At 37.5% G+C, this 27,523-nt stretch overlaps 1 protein-coding gene across 1 annotated transcript in view; it reads left to right on the top strand.

Annotated features, from left to right (window-relative positions):
• The first annotated feature begins 391 nt into the window (after positions 1-391).
• map2k5 (mitogen-activated protein kinase kinase 5) overlaps positions 392-27,523 on the top strand; it is a 70,950-nt gene continuing 43,818 nt past the window's right edge. Inside the window, exons 1-11 of the mRNA XM_028443024.1 lie at positions 392-830; positions 3,270-3,318; positions 3,927-3,994; positions 10,127-10,196; positions 11,472-11,512; positions 12,747-12,814; positions 12,905-12,953; positions 15,146-15,210; positions 24,337-24,376; positions 24,467-24,535; positions 25,968-26,049. Of these exons, the coding sequence (XP_028298825.1) occupies positions 699-830; positions 3,270-3,318; positions 3,927-3,994; positions 10,127-10,196; positions 11,472-11,512; positions 12,747-12,814; positions 12,905-12,953; positions 15,146-15,210; positions 24,337-24,376; positions 24,467-24,535; positions 25,968-26,049 (733 nt within the window). The 5' untranslated portion in view covers positions 392-698. The remainder of the gene's footprint in view (positions 831-3,269; positions 3,319-3,926; positions 3,995-10,126; positions 10,197-11,471; positions 11,513-12,746; positions 12,815-12,904; positions 12,954-15,145; positions 15,211-24,336; positions 24,377-24,466; positions 24,536-25,967; positions 26,050-27,523) is intronic.

Below are 27,523 nucleotides of genomic sequence, written 5' to 3'. Positions count from 1 at the left end.
TGACAAGAAAATGAAAAAAACAGTTTTATGAAAAAAAAAAACAGTTCAATACATTGACTAAATATGGTTACAAAAAGGAGACAAAAACAAATTGTGATCATTTTGAGTTCTTCTTCTTCTTCTTCTTCTTCTTCTTCTTCTTCTTCTTCTTCTTCTTCTTCTTCTTCTTATTATTATTATTATTATTATTAATAATAATAATAATAATAATAATAATAATAATAATAATAATAATAATAATAAACAACAATAACCGTATATAGCAAGAGAAAAATAAGGATACAAGCTTTAAAATGCCAAAAGCATCGGAGGAGGTGATGTAAGGATTTCAACGTGTTTTTCCGTGTTCATCGGATGACGTCACCAACTGTCTTTTATTTTGAAAAGCACATAAAGGATGTTGATATTCACACTCGCCGTTTCCGTCTAATTGGGCTCAAGGCTAAAATTGTCGTTTAACTCTCAGTAAAACTGGACTCTGACGACCTACGTGTGATTATTTTTGGACTGAGTATCTGCTTTCGCTGCTGTTATGACAGGGTTTGGTTGTCAGCGTTAGCAAGACTCAACTCTAGTGAAATCAAGTGTCCGAAATGAACAGGATGCTAGCATGAGGTTAGCCAGCTGTTGCAGGAAATTAGCTGATTAACTCCGACACACTGTTCTTTATCATCAGTGCTCGTTAGTTTCCTCTCTATATGATCATCCTCAGCCTAAATAATCATTTTGTCATGGACGCCGAGGCCATAGTCATCCGTATTAAGACTCCGTCCGGAGACATGGACTCGTCTGTTGATTTTCCATCACTTCTTAACTTCAATGACCTGCTGGTGAGTGTGTAATGAAAAACTACGTTATGGACTAAGTTATTGACCAAAAATTAGTTATGTAAGGTGTAAGGTAGCTTCCGTTTTTGTGTTATGGTTATAAAGTTCTGTGACAAATAACACAAACATGAAGTTTATATTATGGAAGCTAGCTACACATTTAGAGCTGGGCGATGGGGACCTAAACTCGTATCTCGATTTTTTTTTCTCAAAATGGCGATAAACAATATAAATCTCTATTTTTCACTCAAAGTCTTACTAGAAAGACAATTCTGGGTAAAATGTTGCTGATGTAAAATGCCGCACAGGCACACTTTTTAATAAATGGCTGCACAATGTATTTTAATTTTAATTTTATTTTTTTTGGCTTTTTTTTTTTTTACCTGTAAGGGACAGTACGTGTGAGTGAGTTCTGTAGTGTGGCTTGTTTGGGGGAAGGTCTGTGTTGGGGTGCACTCAGCAATCCATCAGACTGTGCTTCTCATGCTGTTCTGAGACGTTGTGAAAGCAGTGACTACTAAAATGGGTATTTTAATATGAAATAAAAATATATTGTTATAAGCAATATTGTAATTGTAAATATTTCCAAAATAGAGTGTCCAATTTGGCCCGCGGCAGCAAGCAAAAAATTTCAGAAGTCATGAACCATGAAATTACCAACTAATTCAGTTGTAGATATCTCCTAAATAATACACAGATTCAATGAAACTCTACAATATTAGCAAAACTCACTATTTCCCCTATACTTATACCACACGATGGCAGTCATTTTTAATCTGAAATTACTAAATAATTCTTATCTTCCAAAATCCTGCAATTTTCTTTAAATGATTCCACAAAATTTGGTCACAAAATCAAATAAATTCAAAGTCAAGATCCTGTAGCGGCTAATGTCTGTCACTTACTGCTTTGATATTATTAGTGCGTACATATTGTATAATTTATTAGAAGTGCCAACTAGAGCACAATATCGATAAAATGACTTCCTGTAAGTTTCCCTCCTAAAATCTGTGGCCAATTTAAAGGCACACCGCTGAGTTTCCTATGGGTCAACCTAAAGAGTTGACCCCTAGGAGTTATTTTAAATGTTTCCTCAGGTCAATATACAGCGTATCAATGCCCTGGGCGGGGCTTCTCTCTTGAAATACTGCCCATGTAAGTTTGGAGAAACGGACTGTCTTTGGCCAGGTCATGGGACCTGGAGAATGCCTGGAGAACGTATCACTTTACGGCAGTCATGTGACCACAGGCTCAGATATATTCATTACGCTAAGGCTTTTGCTAGTATTTTTCCACCTGTTCGACTCCTGGTCATGGCCTAGGCAAGCAAAAATGTAAAAACTGCTTCTGAGGAGGCTAAAAAGATGCCGCTGAGACCTGGCCCTCTCCGCCAATCCGCCTTCCGCCCGGCGCCGGACACCGCCCCGTACACACCGGGTCACCCATCCCCCGTACGCCCCGACCCTGGCCGCTGCGCCGCCCCCTGGCGAAGGGGTTGACGACGGCGAGGAAGCCGAGCGCCAGGCCTCCGGCGGCGGGGAGAGGAGGCTGGCGGCGGCTGCTCCTCCTCTAGCCGCAGCGCAAGCCCATCCCCGCTTTGCACCCCAGCCCGACTGACCCAGCCCTTAGAGCCAATCCTTATCCCGTAGTTACAACTACTGTCTGCATACACAATCAAAAGACATGGGAGGCTGGCCCCACTGACTGTTGATTTTTGCAATAGTACTGCGGCGCTTGCGGCCACTGTGGGTGCTTGCGTGAAACTTACTGGTCTAGCGCCCCTAGTGGATAAAAGTTACACGGTGTGCCTTTAAGATAAACTGCTCTGTATTTGACCCCTGAACTAAAATTAGTTTGACGCCCCTGCAATAGACTGTTATACTGTAATGGGCTCACAATAATGATACAATATTTTGGAAAGGAAAAACATGACGAAAAAATACAGTTGGAAAAATAACAATGCATTTATTTTACTTCATCTCTGTACATACTTACGTACTCTGGGTGTGAAAACTTTGGTTAATAAAAAAGTTTAATATATAGAAACAAGAGCATTAATAGAGTGCTAATCCAATACAGTTGTATAATGACAATGAAGGGCATTCTAGTCTATTCTATTCTCTTCAAACCTCCACCAAGCACAAGATATCCTCTTTGACATATTTTTGCAGTTATCTGGATCATTGATCCTCACACTTTAAAGGCTTGGAATAAAGTTTTCTCTCTATTAATAACCATAAGGTAGGTCCAAATATGGCCACCCCCTTTTATTCCAAAAAATCGCCATGAAATGTGCAATCCGCAACATTACATTCTTGGTACTAACAATTTGCCTTTCATGGCATTTGTTCTTTCTTGTTAATCCTAACAGACTGTCAGAATCTTTAAAACCTGTCCTTTGGTTTTTGTCCCTGATGTGATTTGTTCTCCATATTATTTCAGGCAGCTATCAGAGATGTCATGCCTGAAGCCACCGTTACCGCCTTCGAGTGTGAGTACCTGCCTTAATATGATGCTGCACTGTCAATACCATCAATCGTGACAATAATAGTTATTGATGTAGTTATAAAATAATAAAAACAATGATAATAATAATAATAACATATAATGCTTCCCCACTTGCGGTTCGTGTACCCCCAGGGGTATTTGAGCAGATTGCAAGGGCTACTTTAAATCTTTTTTTTAAATTATTTTATTCCAAGTTAATTTCCCAGAGTTCTTTTGTTTCTGAGTATTTCTGCTCAGAAATACATAAATGTTGGCACTACTCTGAAGATGTGAGATGTCAAAATACATGCTGAGTTTTTCATAAATGGCTTAAATGTCAAGTTACTGTCGCTCCAGACAAGCAATAGGAGTCTGCTGACACATATGAACTGTATACAACAAACGAGTGGCTATGCTTGGTTTTAGAAAAAGCTAAAGATGGTGCACAAGAACCACTGCTCTAATACAGTAGTTAGTAGTGGGCGTGAATGTTTGTAATGTAACATGCATTATCACTACTTGTGTGGTGATAAAATGACTTTATAAATAAAGCCTATTTACTAGATAATGGGTTTTATAATTGCATTGTGTGCTTGACTCTGTGTTTTCTAGATGAAGACGAAGTGGGAGACAGAATCACAGTAAGAAGTGACGACGAACTTAAAGCAATGTTATCTTACGTAAGTATAAAGAGGATCAGTCTTTTCTGTTGTTGTTCTTCTTCTTCACATTACACGTGTAGCCAAGTAATTGCATGCTGGGAGTGTTCAATCTATGGTTGACACTTTTATGCTGAGAAGTTTTCCTGAAAGCTGTATGCCCTTGGAAAGCAACATTGTCTACTCGTACACAATCTAGTTTTACTGGTCGTACGAGTAAAGCTCTAAGTTTTAACTACTAAGATATTTATGCTGTGTTGGGTTTTCATATGTACTTCATGTGTGTGGAGTAGGGATGTAACGATTAATCGTAAGGCAGTTAAAAATCGATTCATAGGTATCACGGTTCATATAAATTCTCTGAAAATTGAATCGCAGTATTTTTCTTAAACAGAGAGTGCTATATATTTATCCTTCTCTTGTCCAGATGTTGAAGCGGCGGGCGGAATCTGTATCTACTTTCTTTCTGGCCGCCTTCTACTCTTAAACATTACCCCTCTTACCCCTTTAGCACCGAAAGAATATCTGTAATATTACGTGAATATCTGTAAAAAGCCCGTTTTTCTATTAGCTCTGTCTGCTAGCATAGCATCTCTTCTTCACTGCACAGAATAGCTGCATCCCAACCGACCACTGGGTTACCAGCGCCATCTGCTGGTCCAAACAATTATCTGACGTAAATATAGTGCAGACTGGTTTTTTTTTTTTTAAAGTCCAATTGTTAAGGCACAAAATACATTTTCATTTGCACGTTTAAAAAGAAAAAGAACTATTATGCAGTTTTGCATTGTTTACTATAGAACCAAAATTTAAATTAATAGGCTTCTTCTTCATTTGTATTATTCCTTTATTTATTTCATTCAAGATTTATTTTTAGTTAAATTGTATTGTTTTGAATAGTTTATCAAGGGATTCTTTTGACAATGAAAAATAAAAGGAAAATAGTACCATGTTTTTTTTTCCCCCCAAAAAATAAAGGAATATTTTTAAATCATCATTTGTCTACAGTTCCATTTTGTAAAATAAATCGCGAGAGAATCGTATCGTGAACCCAGTATCGTGAATCGAATTGTATCGGGAGTTGAGTATTAGTGACACACACACTGTATATGCAAGTGTGAACAAGTGTCTGAAGTGATTACTTTTGTGTTCCTGCTTTTTCAAAATGTTTAGTGTTTTTTTTAACAAAGTATTAATGTTTTGATAATGCATTATCTTTTTGAGCCCTGATGGTTTTTGCAATTATAGAAAGGTTTAAAAGCAGATTCGATAGATAAAAAAACAGGCATGTTTTGAAAAGTTCTAAATGATAACAAAGTTAAAGTTGACGCACCTTTTTTTTTTTGTTAGAACAGTCGTGGCAACAATCCAAAATGCAGCAGATAAAACTGTTGGCACAAGTGTCTTTTGAGTGAGCCAACTTGTAAAACTAATTATTCTTTTATTGTGCTCTGGCTGCACTTAATACATTCAGAATTACAGGAATACAATATGCTGATCTGATGTTTCATTAGCATATAATTAAATTACACAAGGTAAACATCATGGCTTTGCTTTCAACTCAAAAGCTTCATCCAGCTGCATTTAATCTAATTACTAATTGTTATTTTGAAAAATTAGAAATAACACACTCAAGGCTGTGCAATTAATCAAAATTTGATTATTACTATTACACTCAACAATTACAAAAATAACAATCGAGTACAACAGTTATATATTAAAAAAAAATTCCAATTAAACCTAAGTCTTTTTTGATAAATAAAACAAGCTTCCATGATTTAGGATATCTACAAAGAATAAAGCTTGTCACAGATGAGAAAAAAAGATTATTAATACTAACTTAGAGTTGTTTAATGCATGCGCATGCTAGCTCCTCCGCCTCAAGCCTCTCAAAGCTAAAGCTAGCTTAGCCTGCAGGCTAACACGAGGAAAGTTGTTGCTAGGCTAGGGGTGTTGGAAAAAAAAATTGATTCAGGCATATATTGCGATATTACATCGCGCGATTCTCGAATCGATTCAAAATGCATCCATATCGATTTATTATTATTATTATTATTTTTAAATTTTTAAATGTATTTATTTTATACCTTTATTTAACCAGGAAAGGCTTTTCCACTGCAGGATACATTGTATCTGCACAAAGAAGTGCGCTGAAACCTGGGCATGTTGACCAGCTTGTGTTTTTTCAATAAAATCTGAAAAGAAAGTACTAACTTTGTGCATTTATTTGTTGTTCTAGGCATATACCTCAGTTAAGTTGCACTAAAGTCAAAGTTGTTTTAAAAGCCACATCGTGAGCGATGTATCGGGATACGAATCGTATCGTCAAATGCCAGGCAATACACCCCTCTATTGCTAGTGTTTTTGAAACATGGCAGGAGAAACGCAGCAAAAACATTTGGTAAACAAGCAAGGCAAGTCAAATTCTCTTCTATGGGAACACTTTGGGTTTGATGATGAAAACCTAGAGCAAAGATGCATCACGTACAAGAAGTGTTTTGTTTTGTGCAAAAGTGAACTTGATTCTTGTGTTTGAAGGATTTTGTTTATGTTTAAAGAATATATTTTTAATTGTTTTGTACAATCAATAAATAACTTTTTGGTTGACAAATAATCATTATTTCAATTATGACTAAAATAATCGTGATTATTGTTTTTTCTATAATCGAGCAGCCCTAAACCCACTCCACATTCTGCTCCTCCATCCACTGTGCTACTATTCCACCATACTTACTGTTCATGCCATGGACGGTAAGAGTAATGGCGTGTAATGGGTTTCTGTGTGAGGTACACTGAAAACTAAATGAGCTGTCAATTTTTATTATTTATTATTCAGTACTTAAAGTTTTGCCTCATTAAAGCTCTGCTCCCCCTGGGCGGCAAAATTGTTCAAAATCTACTTTCATCTGTGGATGTCTTTTACCCCCCATCAGCTCACAACCATGCTGCTCAAGCCACAGGCACAATTTACTCTCCCTGTTTTTTCTGTCCACTGGCGTCCCACGTTCACTCGTGGCTGCTTTGTAATCATTAAGTAGCATCAGGTCGCAGGGCGATTAGGTAATAAGCGACTGGTGTTATTCTGTGAAGTGTTATGGAAACCACAGAAGAGAAAAAAGACCTTCAGACAGATTTACTCTTTACATTCTTTCCTCATGTTGTTTTCCCTTTGCTGTGTCAAATAGAGTATGAATCTGTTATGTTTATCAATATTATTGAGATATTAGATATTATTTGAATACAATATTATATTAATATGGGTTCAATCTTTTGGACGAGATTAGATTTTGATTGTTGGCCATGCTTATGTCATATGGCAGCTTGTTCAGAACAACAACAAACAACTGCGTCTTAAGTTAAAAATTGTTTTTATTTGCCTCTATTTAAAGAAAGAAAGTATTTATTTGTACGGTTGCCGTACAGACAACCCCCAGTGCTGTTTGTACGTTTACCGAAGTGCAAGTACGTATAGCGTCTTAGGGTTAGGGTTAGGTTATAACCCAATATTTTTAGGGTTAGGTTTAGGGTAAGGTTTTGTCTTATTCACGTGACCTAAACTAGCCAAATAGGGGCGCTGCATATGGCTAGAATGTTGGTATATTGATATGGCAACCGTACGGATAGCCACTGCCAAAAAAGAAACATCCTCCCACGCAAAATGACAAAAACACATCATTCCAATTAAAAGCATGACAGACCAGTCACATGCATTCCACATCATCTATGTCTTGAACTTTTTTTTTTTGTATTATAAGGATTTGTGTTATTGTACAGTATATGTCCTGTGTATATCAATGTTCTTATTTCATATATCGGCTATCAATCGATATATCGTTATCGGCAAATACATCGGATATTGGCATCGGCCCTAAAAATCCTGTATCAGATTAATTGTTGAATTCCAAAACACACAAAATGACAACAAACACAGAAAATGTCAGAAAAATATGCAATACGACAAAAAAAAAAAAAAAAAAAAAAAATACTTTAGTGTATCAATAATCAGGTTGGTCGTTATTTTAAATGCTGATATATAATGTGGCCCTCAGATCAGATGATAACTGCTGTGATAAAAGGTTTGTTTTTGACCCTACTTATGTTCTGTTAGCGCAATCATAGTCTTGCTCAGTAACCTTATTTGTGAGATGGCTACATAAACAGAAAAGTTGCTGATCACCTGGTAAAATCCTGGGCTCACTTGAAATATAATTGATGCTGAAGTAGCACATAAACTGTGTTATGCAAGCTGTAATCATCTCAGCGGTTATTTGCATTTTTACCGTGTAGTTTGCTGCGGCTGCCACCAAGCCTCAGTAGAAACCCCAGTGGGTTTCTGCTTCAGCGTGGTTAATTCCAGGTGAGCAGACAGCCATTAGGTGGAATTATTAGGTATTAGGGGAAACATTTGCTCAGTGAATAGTGGGATAAATCATTCCAGGTACAATGTTGGCCGTGTGTGTGAAGATATTTCTGTGAGTGTGTTAGAAAATGTATTAGACAAGATTCAAATATGCAAGCTATTGCTTGTTTTATTCTTTTAATTTAGGATTATTGGTTTTTGACATTGGCCAACAAACCTGTTTGCTGAGCAAAATTAATACTCATATTTAGCACTTAATTAACAACAGTCTGCAGAGGGCAGTTATTGTGAGAGGTGTCCCCCCCATCCCTGAGAACATTGATTGCTACATGCTCCTGTGAGACCCACTAGACTTCCGGGCATCTCTAATCATTGTTTGACACCTTGAAAGACAGACGCCCGTGCTCAAAGTTAAAGACCAGCCTGTGTCAGGTGCTAAAATAACACGCGACCTCCCCCCTCTCCCTCACTCAGCTCCCCTGGAGGTGTAGCAACTCTAATTCCTCCATTTTTACTCCCATTTCTCCTCAGTTTGTTAATGATGATGAGACTCTCGCTGCTCGCGCTCGCCCGCCCGCCTGTCCCTCTAGGCTGACTGATGGTATTTGGGATCGGACACTGTTTAGTTATTGGCCAACAATGGAGAATGTCTTTTAATAACATACCTACTACAGATTAGGTGGTAATTGCAGCCTTAATCAATAAGCTAGCTGAGCGGAAAATTAAAGGTAGGTGAAGCCCGACAGCCTCCATCCGAACACACGCAGCATGTTTTTTTTTTTTTTTGGTATAAGGGCCAATGTTCAGATGTGGCCTAGGCCGAATGCTGGAGGGTGAAAGCAGAGGACTGAGAGCGAGGAGGGATCTGACAGTGATAAATAGGCCTTTTAATAACAGCTGTACCACTTGGGTAGCCATTCTGATCAGTTCCCAGCCAAGCCAGCCGTTCCTATCGTTCTCCTTTTCTTCCAGCTACTTGATGAGAGAACACATTTACATACCACTGTGATGCCCTAGTAGTCCGTCCTGATTTGTAAATTAAACACAATGTATGTTTGCTGTACACAGAGGCATCTATTGGAGTTTTTCATTTGCAGTCTGACCTTTTATTTTTCCCTTAAACTTCCTAAAGGACAACACACACACACACACACACACACACACACACACACACACACACGTACGTACACACACAAAGTCTAACAGATGGTTTGGGTAACTGAAACATCAATTATTGTGTTGCCTTGGCAAGCGTCTGCCAGGCTTCAGCATGTGTGTGTGTGTGTGTGTGTGTAGGAGTTGGTCCTGCAGGATGTGAGTGTTTGGTGAGCTGATGACCTGCAGTAGAGGAGGGTTAATGCTACCCTCCTTCACAACAGGCCCACAGGGCTTTGGTCCTCTTCAGCAACAGATTTCAGACCAGCATGGGTTCAGTTATCCAAACACTGTGGATGTATTCTGACGTCAGTTAAACAAACATTTTGTCTTTCTTTCTAAACGTATTAGGGTTTTGTGTTTTTTTTTTTAATTATTTGGTGTGTTTAAACCATCTTTAAGTACATTATTTTTACAGCTGCTTGTTACATTGTCTGCCTCTTACCGGTAGTTGCCTTTGTTTTTAATGAAACTTTTTCGTTCTGTTACTGTGACAGCTTTCTTTATATGATTTGTTTCAATGTTTCTTAATAATGAATTGCATGTCTATCCCTCATAAGTACAATTGGCAGACTGTTTTTATATTTGTATGTAATAATATACTCCTTAACTATTATTATTCTAATTTCTTTCTTCAGTATTGCAACACAATGAATGAACAGCGCATGAATGGATTGCTGCCAGACCCTCTACAGATTTTCCCAAGAGGTACTGACATGTTTTTTTTCCATCACTTTTTAAAGTTTTACCCTTAAAAACCTTAAAATACCTTTTTTTTGACATTGATGCTGTGTGGTTCAAAGGAAGGTACACAACTTGACAAATATACCAAGAAATAATTGATTACAATTTGCTAACAACATCTTTAAACTATAAGGATCTACAGTTCATAGTGTTCCTATTGCTAATACTCTGCCTAATTATTTAAAAGTTCAATTTAACCCTATATATTCGTTTTCCCCACACACAGTGTTTAAAACACTATTGCAAAAAATAAAAAATGAATTGTTCATTAAAGCCTGTATTTGGCCTTTTCTGCTTTACTCTATGCCAGACATTGGCAACTGGCGGCCCAGGGGCCCTCGGTCTAATTTTGTGTGGCCCCCAAACCAATCCACCAAAAATTGTAATTCTAGAAGGTGAAAGGATTATGAAGCCTAACATAATAGCTATATAAAATGACTTCATAAACACACAAAATGACTCTAAAGAAGCACAAAATGCTAGTAAAATTCAACAAAATGACAGAAAAATTCACAAAGCAACAAGAATGCAAAAAATGACTAAATACCCACAAACCAACTAGAGGAATTCTGACAGTGAGAGGAAAAATACAGAAAATGAGAACAAGAACACATAAAATAATGACTTAAAAATACACAAAATGACTCGGGAAAACACACAAAATGACAAAAAAAAAATCACAAAGCAACTGTATTAAAAGGTAACAAACAAAGACAAAACCCCCTGTATTAATGCCCAGATTGGTCATTGTTCTAAATGCTTTCCTGAATGTTAATATTGTGACCCCTACTATGTTAAAGGTTTCCCATCTTTGCTCTATTGTTTCTGTGTCTTCTTCATAAACTGTATTTGACTAAGAGTAAGAGCTTCTGCTGTAGCTCAGTGCGATCTTCTCAGTCATACAAATATTTAACGTCCTTGAGGGCAAAGTGATGAAGCACTTCAGTGTCTTGGCCTGTTTTAATTCCAATTCTGGCTTTGAGGCTCCATTTGTTCACCAGTTTGTTTACTTTTTTAAAAAAAGTTGTACTCTTTATTTTCTGCTTTAAGTGGGATTGTTTTTCTTCACCAGCTGCCTCAACATCTCAATCATTCTCATGTCTACGACTAATTTCAGTGTAGCTCTTTTTTTTATTCATCTTTTTTTCCCTTCTCTCTCTGTAAAGAACTCATTCCTTTCCAACACATTTGTAAATGGCCCAGTGATGTGTTCTACAATCTAGTCAATTACTGTTTCAGCCGGCAAGACTCCAGGGATCCGGAACATACATGGCCTGAAGGTACCTATCTCAATAATTGTTTCGGCTGCCTTACACAGAGGGGGAGGAAAGGGGAGGGTGCGAATTTGAGTGGAATGGATTGGTAACGCCATGTTCCACTTATTGAAATGTCAATTGAGTCAAGGCTCTCTTTTCTTTCCTTCATTCTCTGGTTCCTCACCCCTATGTTTATGTATGTAAATATCTGGCTGTGGTTGCGTTCCAGCTTCTTTTTTCACTTTTCTTTCCTCTGATTTTTGGTGCTCAGTCAAGATGTTACACTGAATGTAAATCCTTATGTCAAGATCATATTCTGTGTAAGTGGAAAAATATAAGTGTAGTTTAAAAAGGGGACAAAAGTTAAAATCTGACAGTTTGTGTCATTGTTCAACCATGAATTTGTCATTAAAAGCCCCCCATAGCCTTCCTTAGACCTTCCCATTTTATGTTAGGCATAGCCTGCTTTTGAAACTCATTACTAATTACAATGGGTTAAATGACTTGACACCTCCATTTCTCCAGATGATCCTCCATTCTTTATCCATCTGCATTTCACAGACTAAAACCCACCCCTCCCTCATCCTAAATACCCAAAGTCTTTTTGTTAACGGATCCCCTTGAGAAGCTCCAATGACAACTACTAAACTCAGTCATTTTCTCTGAAAGGTCAAGGGTCTGTTTTGAGAAGATTATGTTGTTCAAAAACCTTTAGTCTTTTGGTAGTCTTTCCCCTCTGTTCTCTTGTTTTAATACAAAACTAATTGGCTGCAGGGAGCCTTGTGTGCCACATAAATGAGGTTTTCCTGGGCACTAATTAATAAGCCAATCCCTGTGCTTTAGTGGACCCAGCACATCGCCCTTTTGACCTCAATTAATGAGTTATTTTTAGTTGCCTTCTTGCAGGGTCTTGTCTCTTTCTTTCAGTATCTGGGTTGAGTGTGGAGGTCTTTGGAGTAAACATGGATGCAAGATGAATAGATGTAAAGAGCAGCATCCCATTCAGAGCTAGCGATTATAATGTCCTAATTATTGCTTCTCTAGGTTATGTCTAAAAGTTTCTAATTCATTTTGTCTCACATTTTTGTTTAGGGTTCTATGAGGTTTCTTTATATTTATTTTTATTACTTTCATTGTTAATGTGAACTTCTCTATGCTTAGTATCTTCCTGTTGAAAGCTAAATTACCTCCGATCAGAAGTCTGTTATGTTGTTCCTTGACTAATAAGATAGTAAAGTGTGTATTTGCTCAATTTCAGGTTAATACAAGAACTAACCCTAACAGTGACTGCAGTCACACTGTCCCAGACTCTATAGCCAACAATAGGTGAGTTTCCTTAAAGACTCGGTGGAACGTAAGAAAAGTTCTTCGGTTAGCTTTCTGTAATGTTCCCTGTTTCTTCATTTCTTCCTGCAGCTTAAAAAAGTCATCCGCTGAGCTGAAGAGGATATTGACCAACGGACAGGTAAGTCCTTATATATTTACCTATGTAGACTTTGGTGTCAGATCAGTCGTCTCCCACTGTAAAGAAGTATTGGCCAATACTCAAGGCTGCAATATCGGATCGGAAGTAAAAAAAAGTTGTATCAGGACATCCCTACCGTGAACTCAATAACTTAGAGTGACCCTCAAGATAATTTCAAACTTTAACACTGTAAACAGAAACGCATCTTTTTTTCATATTTTTTCTAAATTTACTTTCTTCAAAAATATATACCCCTTTCAAATTCTACTTTCCTTCTCTTTGTTTAAAAAGTGAAATAATACTTTTTTTTTTAATATGTTCTATGTGCGGCTTCCCGCAAAGCCCATGATCTATGATTACACATCTTGTAACTCGGCGAGAATTTAAGACCTTTATACAAGAAAGAGAAATAAGCTCAATTGTCAGTCATCTTGTGACTGCGTTATCTAAACTCACTCTTGCTCTCTTTTTTTCTCTCTTTTTTAACCTTTATTTAAGCCGGAGAGTCTTATTGAGATTAATAATCTCTTTTTCAAGAGAGTCCTGGAAGCAATTAGGTCTAGGGGACTTGCTCAAGGTCCCACAGTGATGGTCCACAGTGGATTTGAACCTACAACCCTCCGGTTACAAGCCCACTTCTGTAACCACTAGGGTACCACTGCACTGTTTTGGCCAGTTCACTCCTGTAAAAGAGGTTTTTAAAGGATATTGATATTGAAGAGAGTGTGTTGTGATATCTCAACCTTTAAAGACCTCTTTAGTAGTTTACAAAATGTATTTTACATTAAAAGCACATTCAGTTATTGTCTGCACAGTGATGTGCAAGGAGTAGATAGTTTAAACACACACACACACACACACACACACACACACACACACACACACACACACACACACACACACACACACACACACACACACACACACACACACACAGATTGTCAGGAAGACAATTAAGCCAGCAGCCTCTCAGGTTTCTGAGGTAACAGGATGGACTAATAGAGCTGTTTTCTCTTTCGTTCTTTCATCTAATTCATCTCACTTTCTTCACCTTCCTCCTACAACACGTTTTCAAATCAATTTGGTTAAAATGTGTGAACATGCAAATCCAAGATATATTTGCACGTTCATATTTTGTTGTGAGGTCTTCTTCTTTAAATCTACTTGCCAGTTTATTAAACCTGCTTTCCGACCATATCACATTGGGCAAGTAAAATAACTTCAAACTGAGCAAACCTGCTGAGACACACTCACACACATTTTCTTTGGCCTTTTTAATTATGTCCTTTGTTTGTCATTTCAACACATTTCGACACTTTTTCATCTAAGCAAAGCAATACAACGAGACAAACAAACAAGAGCACTCAGAGAGCACAAACCTCCAAAAAGCACCAAATATTCTCTTTGCCAGATATGGACAGTTTTCTAGATCAGTGATCCTGATCATGTTATCATGATCATTCACACTGTAAAGGCATGAAAGAAATTTCTATTCCAATTATAAACGATATAGTAAGGGGAAATGTACAGTGTGTGCACCCCCTTTTTTTGCGAGTATGTTGATGAAATGCGCAATCCGGTTCCAGTCTAGATGAAACTTGGTTGGGTAATTAAGGAACCAACTCAACATACTGTAACTGAACCAAATTGCAAAAAAGATCAGTCAATTACGATCTGAGATACACATTTTTAAAATTTAGCCAATGATGAGAGATAGGGATTTTTTGATTATTTAGTGATCCGGAATGAGTATATTGATCAGCATCTCTTCCGAAAGTTAATGGAATCTTCCATGGCGTATTGTTTATCTTTGGTTAAACGTTTATGTCAGTTCATTAAGTAGCAGTACTTTTGACGTAATCCTGTTAACAGACAAACAAATGAATAAACACCGGTGAAAATATTACCTTCTTCGGTCTTCATAATTCTACCTTAAAAACAATTTCCTTTGATAAATTGGAAAGCAAATGTATTGATCACACATCCTTCTGTTGTTTCTTGCTTTCTGCTCCACAAATAGAGCTGAATTTCGACTGACCTAAAAGCCTGCCTTCTTTATAGCCTCCAGTGATGTTATGGCACCCACCATGTGGATGTGCATGCTCACCTGCTTAGTTACACATACAACTCAGTGTTTGCCTGGCTTCTCACATTATTAAACATAAATGTCCATTTTGTGTTTCTTTCTGTAGATAAATGCCCAAGACATACACTATCAGGAGCAACTTGGCCATGGAAATGGAGGCACTGTTTACAAGTAAGAACAGACATTAAAGTATAGACCAGAGCACGAGCATAAACGGTGACGGAGGAAAAATGCCTCCTGGTGACAATGAGACAGTCTTAGTTTAGAAAGACCATGTTCATGTAAGCAATACAATTTTGGCTAATAAAAAAACCAACACAGAACACAGTAGAAGTGGAAGCCTGTGCTGGTTATCTATAAGCTGGTGATGGAAGAATGAAGCAGTACTCTAAATTATTTTCTTGTCACTGCATGTTTTATTTGATATCACATAATAAGCTTGGAATGATTAAGTCCCACATTGCTCTGTCTTTTTATTGGAAGAAGAAGAACTCTTCTTGAGTATTTCTGCTATTAAACGAGTTGCTGCCAGTTTTGCAGGAGAGAAATGAACACTGAAAAAGCCACACATTGATATTTTTAAGAAATACTGACAAAGACATCAGAGTAAATGGCACCCAATGGCACTAGCAACTGTCTGTGTCCTGGTACTCTGGAATCTTTGTTCTGTTGATTTTCAAAAGAAGTGCTGTACATTCAATAGGAGCAAGAACAAAAAAAAAATCTCAAACCGGAACTGACTTCCAACCTTGTGTACATTTATCTATGTTTAGTCTGACATCTATCAGGCAGGTTTGTGTCTCAACCTTCGTTTATTAATCCTGGTTTGAAGGTTGCAAAAGTATATGATATTGATCTGGGGCTATATTTTCTGATAGCAGTAGACTTAATCCATCTTACGGTTCAGCACATTACCCGCCACCATGAGGAGCTCCATCCTGTGTGACTGTTATGTATTACCGGCCTGCTAACATTATGACAGGGTTGGCATTTGTGTTGCTCCTTCTATCATCCTTTCCCCCACTCTGTGCTTTCTCTTCCCCATCAATCCTCAGCTATTGAGCTGTTTTATTGAGATTTAAGTATTGATCACTGCTCAGGCTAACCTTGACTTGACGGAGTGCTTTCACTCACATCATTTTGACATCCTTAGTAAATTTTGTTTTCATTCACCAGACTAGCTCCTTTTTTTCTTTTTGTAAAATTAATTCCTTTTTTACCAAAACAGCTTTTACTGGTTTTATGATTTTTTTTTGGGACTATTTCAACAGTGTAAAGTGTTATTCTCCGCTCATAGCAGGAGAATAAGATTGTTCATCAGTTTGGCAACAAAAGTGGCTACGCTGCATGGAGGAATGCCAATATTGCAAGCCCAACAACTTCTCAGTCAATTTACCCCAGCAAAGAAATCTATATGCATTGGTGCTGAAACATTCATGGTTTAAAAGGGAAGAAAGAAAAGAAAGAGGTAATAAAATTGTACCGGTTAAAGTTGCTGTATTAGGGCTTTTGGTAGATCTTATTTAGTATTTGATTTGGACTCATTCATCAATTCAAAAGTGCAGTTTCAGGTCAGAAAATGCAGCACAAATATACATTGATTCATTTCTACACTGACAAAGGCTGTTGTTCGAACAGACTGCTGCATTTCCCAGCTGGAATCACTAGGTTAAAACTAAAAATGTACCTTCTTAATCACAGTCGGTTCTTAGTCGTCATTTCACACTAAAAACGTTTTTTGATTGAACGAGGTAAAGAAATGTCACATCATTCATGCTCAGCAAAGCTCTTCTAACCTACACATTATTCCCACATAATGTTAAAGGCTCATTTTTTGAAATAAATTTAATCCTAAAATGTATCCACAGTTTCACTGTGTGCTGCACTTTGATCCAGTTCTTTGTGATTATTTAGTCTTTTATTCATTAATCATGGCAGAATTATACCTTTGCCTAAGAAATCCACACCTCTTCACTTGAGACTATATCTGAGAAAGAAAATACTACAATAATTTAATTAGTCTGCTATTCAGTTGTGTCGCAATGTCAAGTATGGAAATGATGTTTGGCTTAAAGCAAAGGGTGAATTGATTATCATTATTTTGAATGCAACATCTCAAAGAAATAACAGTTGTGTTATCTCTCTTGACCATTTGCTCTAGCCTATATTAGACTTATTAAGTATGAATGGCACTCCTAAAAGCTCCCCACCTTTTAACCTCTTAGCCCATTTATGACCCAGAGTAATTTAGACTCAATTGGATGTTACCAACACCTCCGTTCTCCTCAGCCACGAGCTGACCCAGCCATCCATCACTGTCGGCCTTTGTTTTTTATTACACACTCTCTCCGAGGTCCATCTTGTTTCACCAATTTAACTCACGCTGTGGCTTATAAATACAATAACAAGGACACACAGGTTATTTTTGTGAATCATGGATCCTGCAGCGCAATTAAAACAAGTAGATTTGCCTGGCTGTGACTGTTGGAACAGGAACTTACAGCTGCTACGTTAGCCTCTCTCTGCCCGTTTTGTCCATTGATTTTAACTCATTGATTAGGTTGTACTTTGAGCAGCCACTTGTCATTGGTTAATTGTTGCAAGATTTTAAGATTGGCTCACAAATAGGTTGAACTGAATAAACTTGATAAAACATTGCCTTTTGAATAAATATCCTACCAGTGCTTCTACTTGACATATTAAAGTTTCACTTGGAGGAAATGTAACATACCCATAGCCATTAAATACTGATGGGATGTTTTGTAGTGAGCACCAGTTTGACCCTGTCTTACCATCTGCACACCTGTACTTATTAACACAGCACATACAGCTCTAACTTTCCTTGCCTGTAGGTGGCATCGCTGATGCAGACAGCCTCAGACCTAAACTTCGAGTACTTAACAAGTCAGCCCTACACAGGTGATGTTCAAATCATGAAACACAGGAAGACAAATCCATTCATCTTGACTCTAAATATTATTCAGCTTTTATTTTCATCAATCTTTGGTGCAATGAAAATATTAAAGGTTTATGTATTCCATTTAATTAATATAAGGTATAAAGCTGATATTTGACTAAAATGGTATGTGAAAATTATACAGATTGTCCCTGGTATTGTACAAGATATACAGTATGTGCGTATTGTAGAATATCCTCCTCTCCGCTTCTTTGGGTATTAGGTTTTTTTTTTTTTTTTTTTAATCAATCTCAGGTCTTCTACTGAATGCCTTGGAGTTTGAAGGTTCTGTGAAATATCTTTAGCTGGACTGAGGCTTCAGATGTTTTTTTTTTTTTTTTAATCTGTTTGAGTCACTCTCCCAGTTTGATAGTCACTTTCCCAAGTACTTCTTCTGCAATGTGGACTATGTGGGGCCTTGACCTTTGACAACTAATCCAGTTGTTCTTTAATCCCTTGGTACTTTTCTACTTTGAGGTTCTTACTTCCTGATGTTGAAGTCAGCTGGTATCGCCACATCTATGATTAGTGCCCCCTGCTGGTGTTTGCTAACCATCACTGTGTTCTCTTGGTTTGTGTCAGTTTGGAAGCTCCCACAACATCTTACCCCTGTTGTTCTCTACTTTGCGGTGTGTTCCATTACGATTTGGGAGCTTCCAGTTCAAACTGGATACAAATGTTCCTGTACACTATCCAAGACACTTGATTGTGCAGATGCTGCATCTTACACCCTGCCATTATGTGCTTGAGTGTCTCAGAGGCATCCTTGCACACCCTGCACCTTGCGTCTGCTCTGTTGTGGTATAACCAGGCTTCTATGGCTCTTGTTATGCCATAATTAGTGCACCTGTGCGTCTGTTAGTCCATCTGTTACTTACTGCTTTTCAAAATCAGTATTCATAGCCAGTTTTGTTGATCATCTGAATGAGATGGTTGAGGCCGAGGCAGAAAACAGTGTTAGCAGTTTGTCTCCTTGGTATATGTCGTACTTGATGATGACCTGGACAATTGTCTTTGAGTTGGCCTTTATGGTGCATGGTCTTCCACATTCCTATGGAATTCTTTTTCAAGGCTACTATTGTCCTGATAATCTTGTACAGTTTCAGACATTCCAGTATCCATGTATGCAGCATCGAGTTATAGGCTTAAATGTCGTCAATCCAGGTGGTGCACAGGTTGGTCTTCATACTCTTGCAATCTGGTAATTACTCTGTCGGCCAGTAGCTGGTGTTTGGCTTCCCTTGTGTTACTGATTTTTCCTTTCTGTAACTCTCTCATTAAATGACTCATGTGCCTACTAATTTTAGCCGCTATAATGCCTTGCAGGAGCTTCTATATTGTAGAGAGACAGATTATTGGCCAGTAGTTGGATGAGACGTATCCCTTCATGACCATGACTCTCCTACCTTGAGGCAGCTATTGTGACTGAGTTCTTGCCCTCAGCAGCTGGTTCATCTCTGCTCTTGGGCCTTTGTGGAGTGCAGTTAGCTTCTTCAGCTAGTACTTCTGGATCATATAAGGGCATCTGATCACCTGAGAAGGCCTTAGGTTAGAGAGTCTGGAAAAAAAGAGCATTAGCCTGTTGTCCATGTGTTCATGTAAACATTATGCCTTAGCCTTGATCCACGAGGCCAGTCTCTATAACCCACAACTCCAACTTCAGACACAAGAAAGAGGCCCTATGAATACTGCATGAAGGAGCTTTTATTACACAGGGCGCTGGAGTGTAAATAAGATCCAGGCAATGGGGCACATTTACTGGGGTCAGATGAGGGGGAAATGAAAGGGGAGGGATGTAACCTTGTCCCCGTGTGTCCTGCTGTCCCCAGCCTGTCACTGTAATTCATACATAGCAGCTCAACCCCGAGGTGGTCAAGGGCAGTCTGAGCATCAGAGCAGAAGTCCCATCACATGTTGTGGCCTAAAGAAGGGCCTTGTATCACACAACTTTTTAAACTTAAAAAAACTGTTTAGAGATTCTAATTTACAGCATGTTTCATCCTTCTGTAAAGTATTTGCACATTCCAAAAATAAAGAATTTTTTTATGATCATCTGATTTTTAACTACCTCTAATTCTTACTTGAACAAAGTTAGAAAATCATATTAATTTAAGTAAGATAAATTTCTACCATGAATTATTTTTACATTTACTGACAATGGACACACAACTGCAAAGAAGGCTTCAAACTAGATTAGGAAGTGCAGAAACTCAGCTACCAGGGAATGATTGTCACATAACCATTTTCATACCAAAGGCGGATACATCATGGCAAAACTGACATGATGCACAAAAACTGGCAGAAATCAGTGGCATTTTCTGTCAAAAGGAGTTTGACCTGAAGTATTCCTAATAGAACAGTTACTGCTAAAAATCCTTACCTTAAACATATGAATGGGGTCAAACAAATTAAATATGCAGGATAACATTCAAACTTGATGTGGTCTCACAAGATCTTTTGTTTCCTGAGGTCACTCTTGAAGTCTTACTCTAAATAAATTGGGTGTTAGAATAATGTTGCATTCTTTTTTACCCGTATATTAACAGTGGTGATTTTGCTGTGTACTGAGAACTACACTCAGATACTTGGCTATCCTGAAGGCACCTGATTGACCTCAATTAATTTTTAATTAGTTAAAACACACTACCACCTGAGTCAGCCGTTCCTTGCTATACTGTATGCAGACTATGGATTTGCATACGGTCCTAAAGCTGAGACCTAGTCCTAACAGGCTTAAAAAATATATTTACAATCGATTATCGTACCAATGTACTCAGAACTGATGCTGTAGGGTAACCCCTTTAAATATTGTAAGTTTTGTTATAGTTCTTTGGATTTCTCTTCTATGAATTGCATTTTGATTAACCGATCATTTTTTTCATTTGATTTTTTTAAACATGTTGATCACTTCTGCCCAAAATGTAGATCTACTGTACCAGAAACACACTCATGACAAAATTTCCCCATACTAAATCCCAATGGACGAAATCGCAACAGACAAAATCAGAAATGTCTTTTCTTCCTTTTTTTAATAAAATGCCAAGAAGCGTCATTTATTTTATATTATTAAATTCGGTTTTTGTCCATTTTTATTATAAAGTTTGTGATTTTGTTCTAATACCTCCAAACTTTACTATACCTAAACTAATTGTATAGTACCAGTACTTGATTTAAGTAAATTGTAAACATTAACCTATATTTAATGTTTACAAGTTGCTTTCCCAAAAGTTTTGTTGCAGATCTTGATCTTTCAACGAGAACTACAAGTTGTTTATCACGGGAGTGTCTTGTTTTAATCTCTTTTCAGACTGCCTTACTCACACAGCTTCCCTAGCCAGTATTTAACACGTCAACCCCTGCGATGTTGCTTCAATTAACATCCTTGTCCTAATTAAGAAGCAGCAGTCATGCTCAACTGCTATTGATTGTAGCTTAAAGGAAGACTGAGACATCAAAATGAAAACAAGATCATCAGCTACAATTGCTGAAAGCTGCTTTCTACAGAGGCAAGACTCTTTTGTTTCTGTACTAACTGAAAGTCTTATCCTTTCTGTGTGGACATCCAGAAAGAAACCCAAAGATTGACCAAAATGGAAATACTGTTTTAGGATTTTGTTCATGTTTCATAGTCGGTTTACTCATGCATGATGAAAAAGCTGATTTACAAATCATTTCCTCACTTTAGGACCTCAATATTTCTTCAATACCATATTTCCTTTGGTTGGATCTAGTTCATATTTACTGCATATTATGTATACTACTACAAGTATGGGTTGATTAGAGGCTTTCCTACTCTCAATTAAAAACAACGTAGTAAATCAAATACTTGCTTCATTTTTATACAGTGACCACGGTTACATGATGTTTTTTAATTCGGAATTATTTTTTCCTAATTAAATCCTACGGAATTAAAGTGTTCTGCTTTGTGTTTACATGGAAATGGTTATTCCCGAACGAGGTTTACATGAAAAACTGGTTTATTCAGCTGTAGATATCTCCGCTTTAGGTCTGGGGGTTGGGAAGGCTCTGATTGGACAGGAGGAAAATATGATGTATCACGTCTATCAGGAAAAACACACAACAAACCTTTTATTGTCGGCTATAACACAGACGACGACACATGAGAACTGTTTTCACCTTTATTTGGATTGTAGGTTTGAAGCAGCAGGTCGACAATAACACACGGTTTCAGTTTGGACCGCGGAGCTGAAGGGAGATAGAAACTAATCACCCCAGAAAACCTGTGGAAAACAATCACCAGGAATAAATAGTTGCTTCCTGGAGAAGATAGTCACTCTAACAACAGGTAAAAGGATAAACTGGTGATATACAGTACGGGGACGCATTTACTCCGCCTCCAGCCGTCCGGTAAAGCCTATTCTGTTTACCAAGGTCCATGTGTGTTTAATAAGTCTGTGTGTGTCCGTGTGAAAGTCTGCATGTTGATGCCTCCGTCCATCCACTCTTTTCATTATATCCATGTCTTTTAAGGCTCCTATTAAATAATCTCAGCTGGAGTCCGGGCCGCTGCCATCTTGGATTATGTCGTCACCAGCGCGTCATCGCCTCAAGTCTGAAATAACTTAAAGCGGAATTACCCAAGTTAAGTGTTTACAAGAAAGAGGAATTATCTCATTCGGAATTAAAAACGTAATAAACCAGCCACCTAATTCGGAATTAATTTTAATTTGGAATAAAATTAACATTAGGAATTATGTGTTTACAAGGTCAGGTTAAAGAAGAATTAACTTTTATTCCACTTTAAAGAGGAATTAAAGCTCCCATGTAAAAGTGGTCATTGGTCACTTTTTTACTGGTGTTAGTGTTTCATTTGGTCCGTACCCTTTGTTATGTCCTCTGTAAACATGCAGACATTTGGGGGAACCAAATACCATCGGTATGCACAGATGCATTTGCTTTACGCCCTACGTCCATTAGGCTCCAGAACCCCTGTGACCCTGTACAGGAATAGGCGAGTATACAGTAGATGGCCAGACATGTGACATAACCGTCCGTAAAACATCTAATGCTGTTTTGTCACTTACATTAAAGATAAGCTAATGTCTCTGTTGACTTTAAATTGTTCAAATCGGGAGTAATACCTGACTTGGGACCAAAGGGCAGCATTAATTAAAGGCTTGGGCCAGTTTAAAGGTATCTGATCATTATCTGATCATAGAGCAACGTAAACCTCTCATTGTAGATGCATTAATCACACCTCACAGCCTACACGTTCTCCCCAGGTGACCCTTCGACAGGTGAGCAGATGGGTATCGCATTTACTGTGAGCAGCCTGTGTAACGTACACTCAACCAACATCTTCCCCTTCACCTGGCAGCTGTTGGACAGTATTTGTCCTTGAGAATTGTATGTTGAGCGGTCTGAGGTATTGTCTCGGTTCCAGTAAACTAACCTCTGTAGGCTGTAACCAAAGCCAACGTTTGGCATTAAGGAGTTTAATGATTAAATTATTACAAGGCTGGTCTGCTGCTTTAATGCAAACTAAAACCAGGCCTGTGAAAGCTATAGTGTAGTTGTCTGACTGCAGTCATACTAATTGTGAGGGATAATTAACAGTGCTGAAATACATCTCCTGTTCATCTGTTTAAAGGGTACCTGTAGTGAAATTTAATTGCATTCTATCAAAGACTGTATTTGATACGAGAGGTTTTATTTGGTTATTTTCTTTAAAAGTCTTTTTAGAGCAGCCACGAGTTTATTAAACCTGCCATTTTCTCAGACATGCTGCTTGTCAGAGTCATATAACAATCCGTAACCTGACTAAATGGCCGGCTTTAGTAGCTGATGGTAGCTTAAACAAGAGGGCCAAAGTTCACAAGTAAATGTGGATCAGCCTTTGGAACAACTGCAACCACCATTTTGTTGAGTGAAAGGATTTGCTGCAACACCCACTTTGACTCATAGCAGATGGTGATTAAAAATGATTTACAGAAGATGAAATTTGTGAGAAAGATTAAACAGAATACACAAAACGACTCCAAAAAGTCATGGGTTTTCAAAAGTCTTTTTAACTTTTACTTTGAAAAACCTGTTCCGTACTTTTCATTTAGAATACTCATTTACTGTACAATTCAAATATATTTTGTGGTTTGTTTTATAGCAGTTTTGAAAAGCTTTTTTGGATATTTTCTTTTGATATTAGGTTAATATTCAGACATTTTCAGCTACTCCTGCCTTAAAAAGGGAAATTTAAACTTATTTAAAAGTATACTTACCAGGTACTTTCTATAGTTTATAAAATTGACATATTTTCCTTCCCAAAATATTACCTAGGCTATATTTGTATATCATTACAAACGACATGTATTTTGTCCTTACAGAGCGTACCATGTTCTCGGGAAGCGTGTGTTGGCTGTCAAGGTCAGAATTTTTTCACCAATATGATATTTTATGAAATAATTCTTTTACAAGGTGTGCACAAACATAAACCCTTATTCTAATGAGTTACAGGTCATCCCTCTTGATATCACTGTGGAATTACAGAAGCAAATAATGTCAGAGTTGGAAATTCTTTACAAGGTTTGTATTTTTCTGATTTTAGCAGGTTTCTGTGCTTAAGCTATCTCTTGTTAGTCTCCACTGAATCCTTAGCTCTGTCTCTTACCACCTGGTTAATTAACCATGAGTCTAAGTAATGAAAGGCCTTTTATTGCCGTTGGTCTCACTCACTAAGCCAGGGATCAGTGAACCTTGCACACACATAACCAATACATGTAGACGAGGCATTAAACCACGATGTGAAGTTTTTGTGTGCACAGGAGTTTTTTAATTTTTTTTTATTCATCTGTGTGTCTTTTTGTACATTTCTCTGTATTTATGGGTCATTCATGAATGGCCCATATACTTCATTCTAAAAAAATTCTGAAATTTTTACCAATTTTTTGTTACGCACTCTTAATTTTTAGTTTCATCGGATTGAGATATGGCCAATTTAGTAAGGAGGGTATGTATCAATTTTCGTGCATCTTTATTTTTCTTAAAAACTAAGACTAAGAAGCAATAAATGATTATAAGACACAGAGGCAAGCTATAATAACCTCATGTAAAGGATTTTCAATATTGGCGAGTGGTAAAAAACCCAAAGTTGGGGTCCAATATAAAAATAAAGAAGTCGCATAAAGAAAAAATGTTTTATATCACATGAAAGAGAAATCTTTTTACTATAAATTTAAACAGACATTACATTCTCACACGCAGTTAAAGGCCAATGAAAAAAAAATTTTTTTTTTGGATTTCAAGAGACTGTCACCCAAGAATCAATGCATATATGTGACTAATCTTCAGTGATGTGAACAGTCTATGTTGATAGCTCTCTGTAATTTGATCAGCTTTGAGCTGAGGCATATCCTTAGTTGTTTACTGAAGGTCCAAACATGTTCCAGCTCGAAAGCCCGACAAACTCTTTTCCAATTTTAAGGGGCTGGCATGTCCACCATATTGGATTTATAGTAGAACTTTTTGTATATTCTGAGCTAGTAGATGGAGCTGTATTACTTTACCAACAGTTTCCTATGTGATGTAGTTTCTGAGATATTAGAAACTGAAAATGGAAGAAAAACAAGGACTCACGAACATCGACGCATACCCCCCTCACTAATTTCTCCATATCTCAAAAAGTATTCAAATTCAAATTTACAATGTGCATTCAGAAATCAGAAATTCAGAATTTTTTGAGACTGAAGTGCATGGGAATTTTTTTGAAATTACATGGAATGACCCTTATACATTATGAGTGTAAAAGCTTTCCTAAACCCACTTTAGTATTGGCTAATAATGGTTATTTTTGTTGGTTGGACATCCTATTTAAACATGCATCATAACAATTAGGCTTTATTCACACCCTAAAATATTAAGCATATGTCGATATTTTGATCTTTCAAGCATTGTAAATGTGTATTTTGTTAATGCCCATTTGACAAATTTCTAAAATCACATTCTTGTTCATTTTTAGTGCGATTCTCCGTACATCATCACTTTCTTCAGTGCCTTCTTTGTGGAGAACAGGATATCCATATGCACAGAATTTATGGACGGTAAGTTTTTTTGGCAGCAGAAACCTGTGTACTTTATTTTTCTTTGTTTGTTGTGTTTGAAGCACTTGTGGAAAACATTTTCCCACCTTTCTGCCATGCCATGCTTTTACACTTCTTCAGATCAAAAGGCCTGGTAGTCACAAACTGCCTAGCATGTGTGCTAAAAGCTACGAAGGCGCGACGACGGTTGACTTAAGTGCATCTGTTAAAGTATTTGTTTTTGTGCGTCTCATGTGGCTTGAGATGAGGGATCGACTGTTTTCTAAAGTGTTTGTCTAACAGTGTGTTAATGCATTGATTCCCCTGTATCACACATTTAGCAGCTTGTCAACAAAGTTTTTGCGATCTTTGAGCATTCTTTTACCCACGAGACACTTTTTTGTCAGTTATTTTTATTTGTACACCTAAAAATAAGCAAAACATAATAAAAGTAAGAAATGTATTTATTTTTTTAATGTTGAAATATTTTAGCCTGGTTTGTTTAGAGAACATTTACTACTACATGACAAACAAAACTGCACAATGTAAGTGTTCAGTGTGTGAGTAGCAGATTTATACCCAATGCAAAATAAATGTAATAAAAGGTGCCTTTCTAAACAATAAAAAAAGAAAAAGGTAAATAGGTAAATACTGAAAAAGATCCTGTCATTTAATCCCATTAAAGCACAGGATTTATTTAGTGTGGAGTTTAATTCACATAATGTCCTTCAAACAGAAAACCTTACTCCAAACCATAGCTATTCAATTATAATCCTTACACATTGTTGGGATTGGTGAAAGGCGAAATCCCAGTGCCTCAGTCATTCTTCAGTTATTAAACTCAATGCATTATTTAAAGCTGTTAGGGACGATAACAACGCAGATAAAGACAAAATGTCTCCAAACTTTCCAAAGTCCCTCCCTCAGAGGAGCTAACAAGCTAATGTCAGTCAGACAGCAACATCACAGTAATATAACATGCTCTGTTGAAAGCATGTTACTGCAGCGCTTCTCTCTCTCTCAATCTGCACACACTTCAGCTGCAGTAGCAGCAACACAGTGTCACTTACAGCAGCCATACGGAGGCTGCTGCATACACATGAAAAACACATGCACCACAGAGTTCTAGTGTAACAATTACAAATCAAACATAATGTAAATCAAGCAGCAGTAATTACCTTTCAAGCAGAAAAGTCACTAATCCTCCTCCAGACCACACACTGTAAAAAAGACGACGCTCCAGTCCTGGAAAGGTGCGGGGCCTGTGAGCAACAGCTGTCAGACAGTCCATCAAACACAATCCTTGCTCTGATTGTTTCTTTTTGCTCGGTCGCAGTGCATTCTGCCAATCTGCCAAAGGCTGAAGGAGCAGCAGGGGGCGGGACTCAATGAGCCTGTTTTTTTCACACAAACTACTAGTTTGATGTAAAGCTGTCCTTACATAGTGACAGCTTTAGCAAATATGACAAAAAGTCACTTTATAAGAGTTACAGAC

This window comes from Gouania willdenowi, chromosome 3 (genome assembly GCF_900634775.1).
Source record: "Gouania willdenowi chromosome 3, fGouWil2.1, whole genome shotgun sequence".
Lineage (NCBI taxonomy): Eukaryota > Metazoa > Chordata > Actinopteri > Blenniiformes > Gobiesocidae > Gouania > Gouania willdenowi.
The sequence above is the reverse complement of the archived record's forward strand: the minus strand, read 5'-3'. Positions and strand labels throughout refer to the sequence as shown.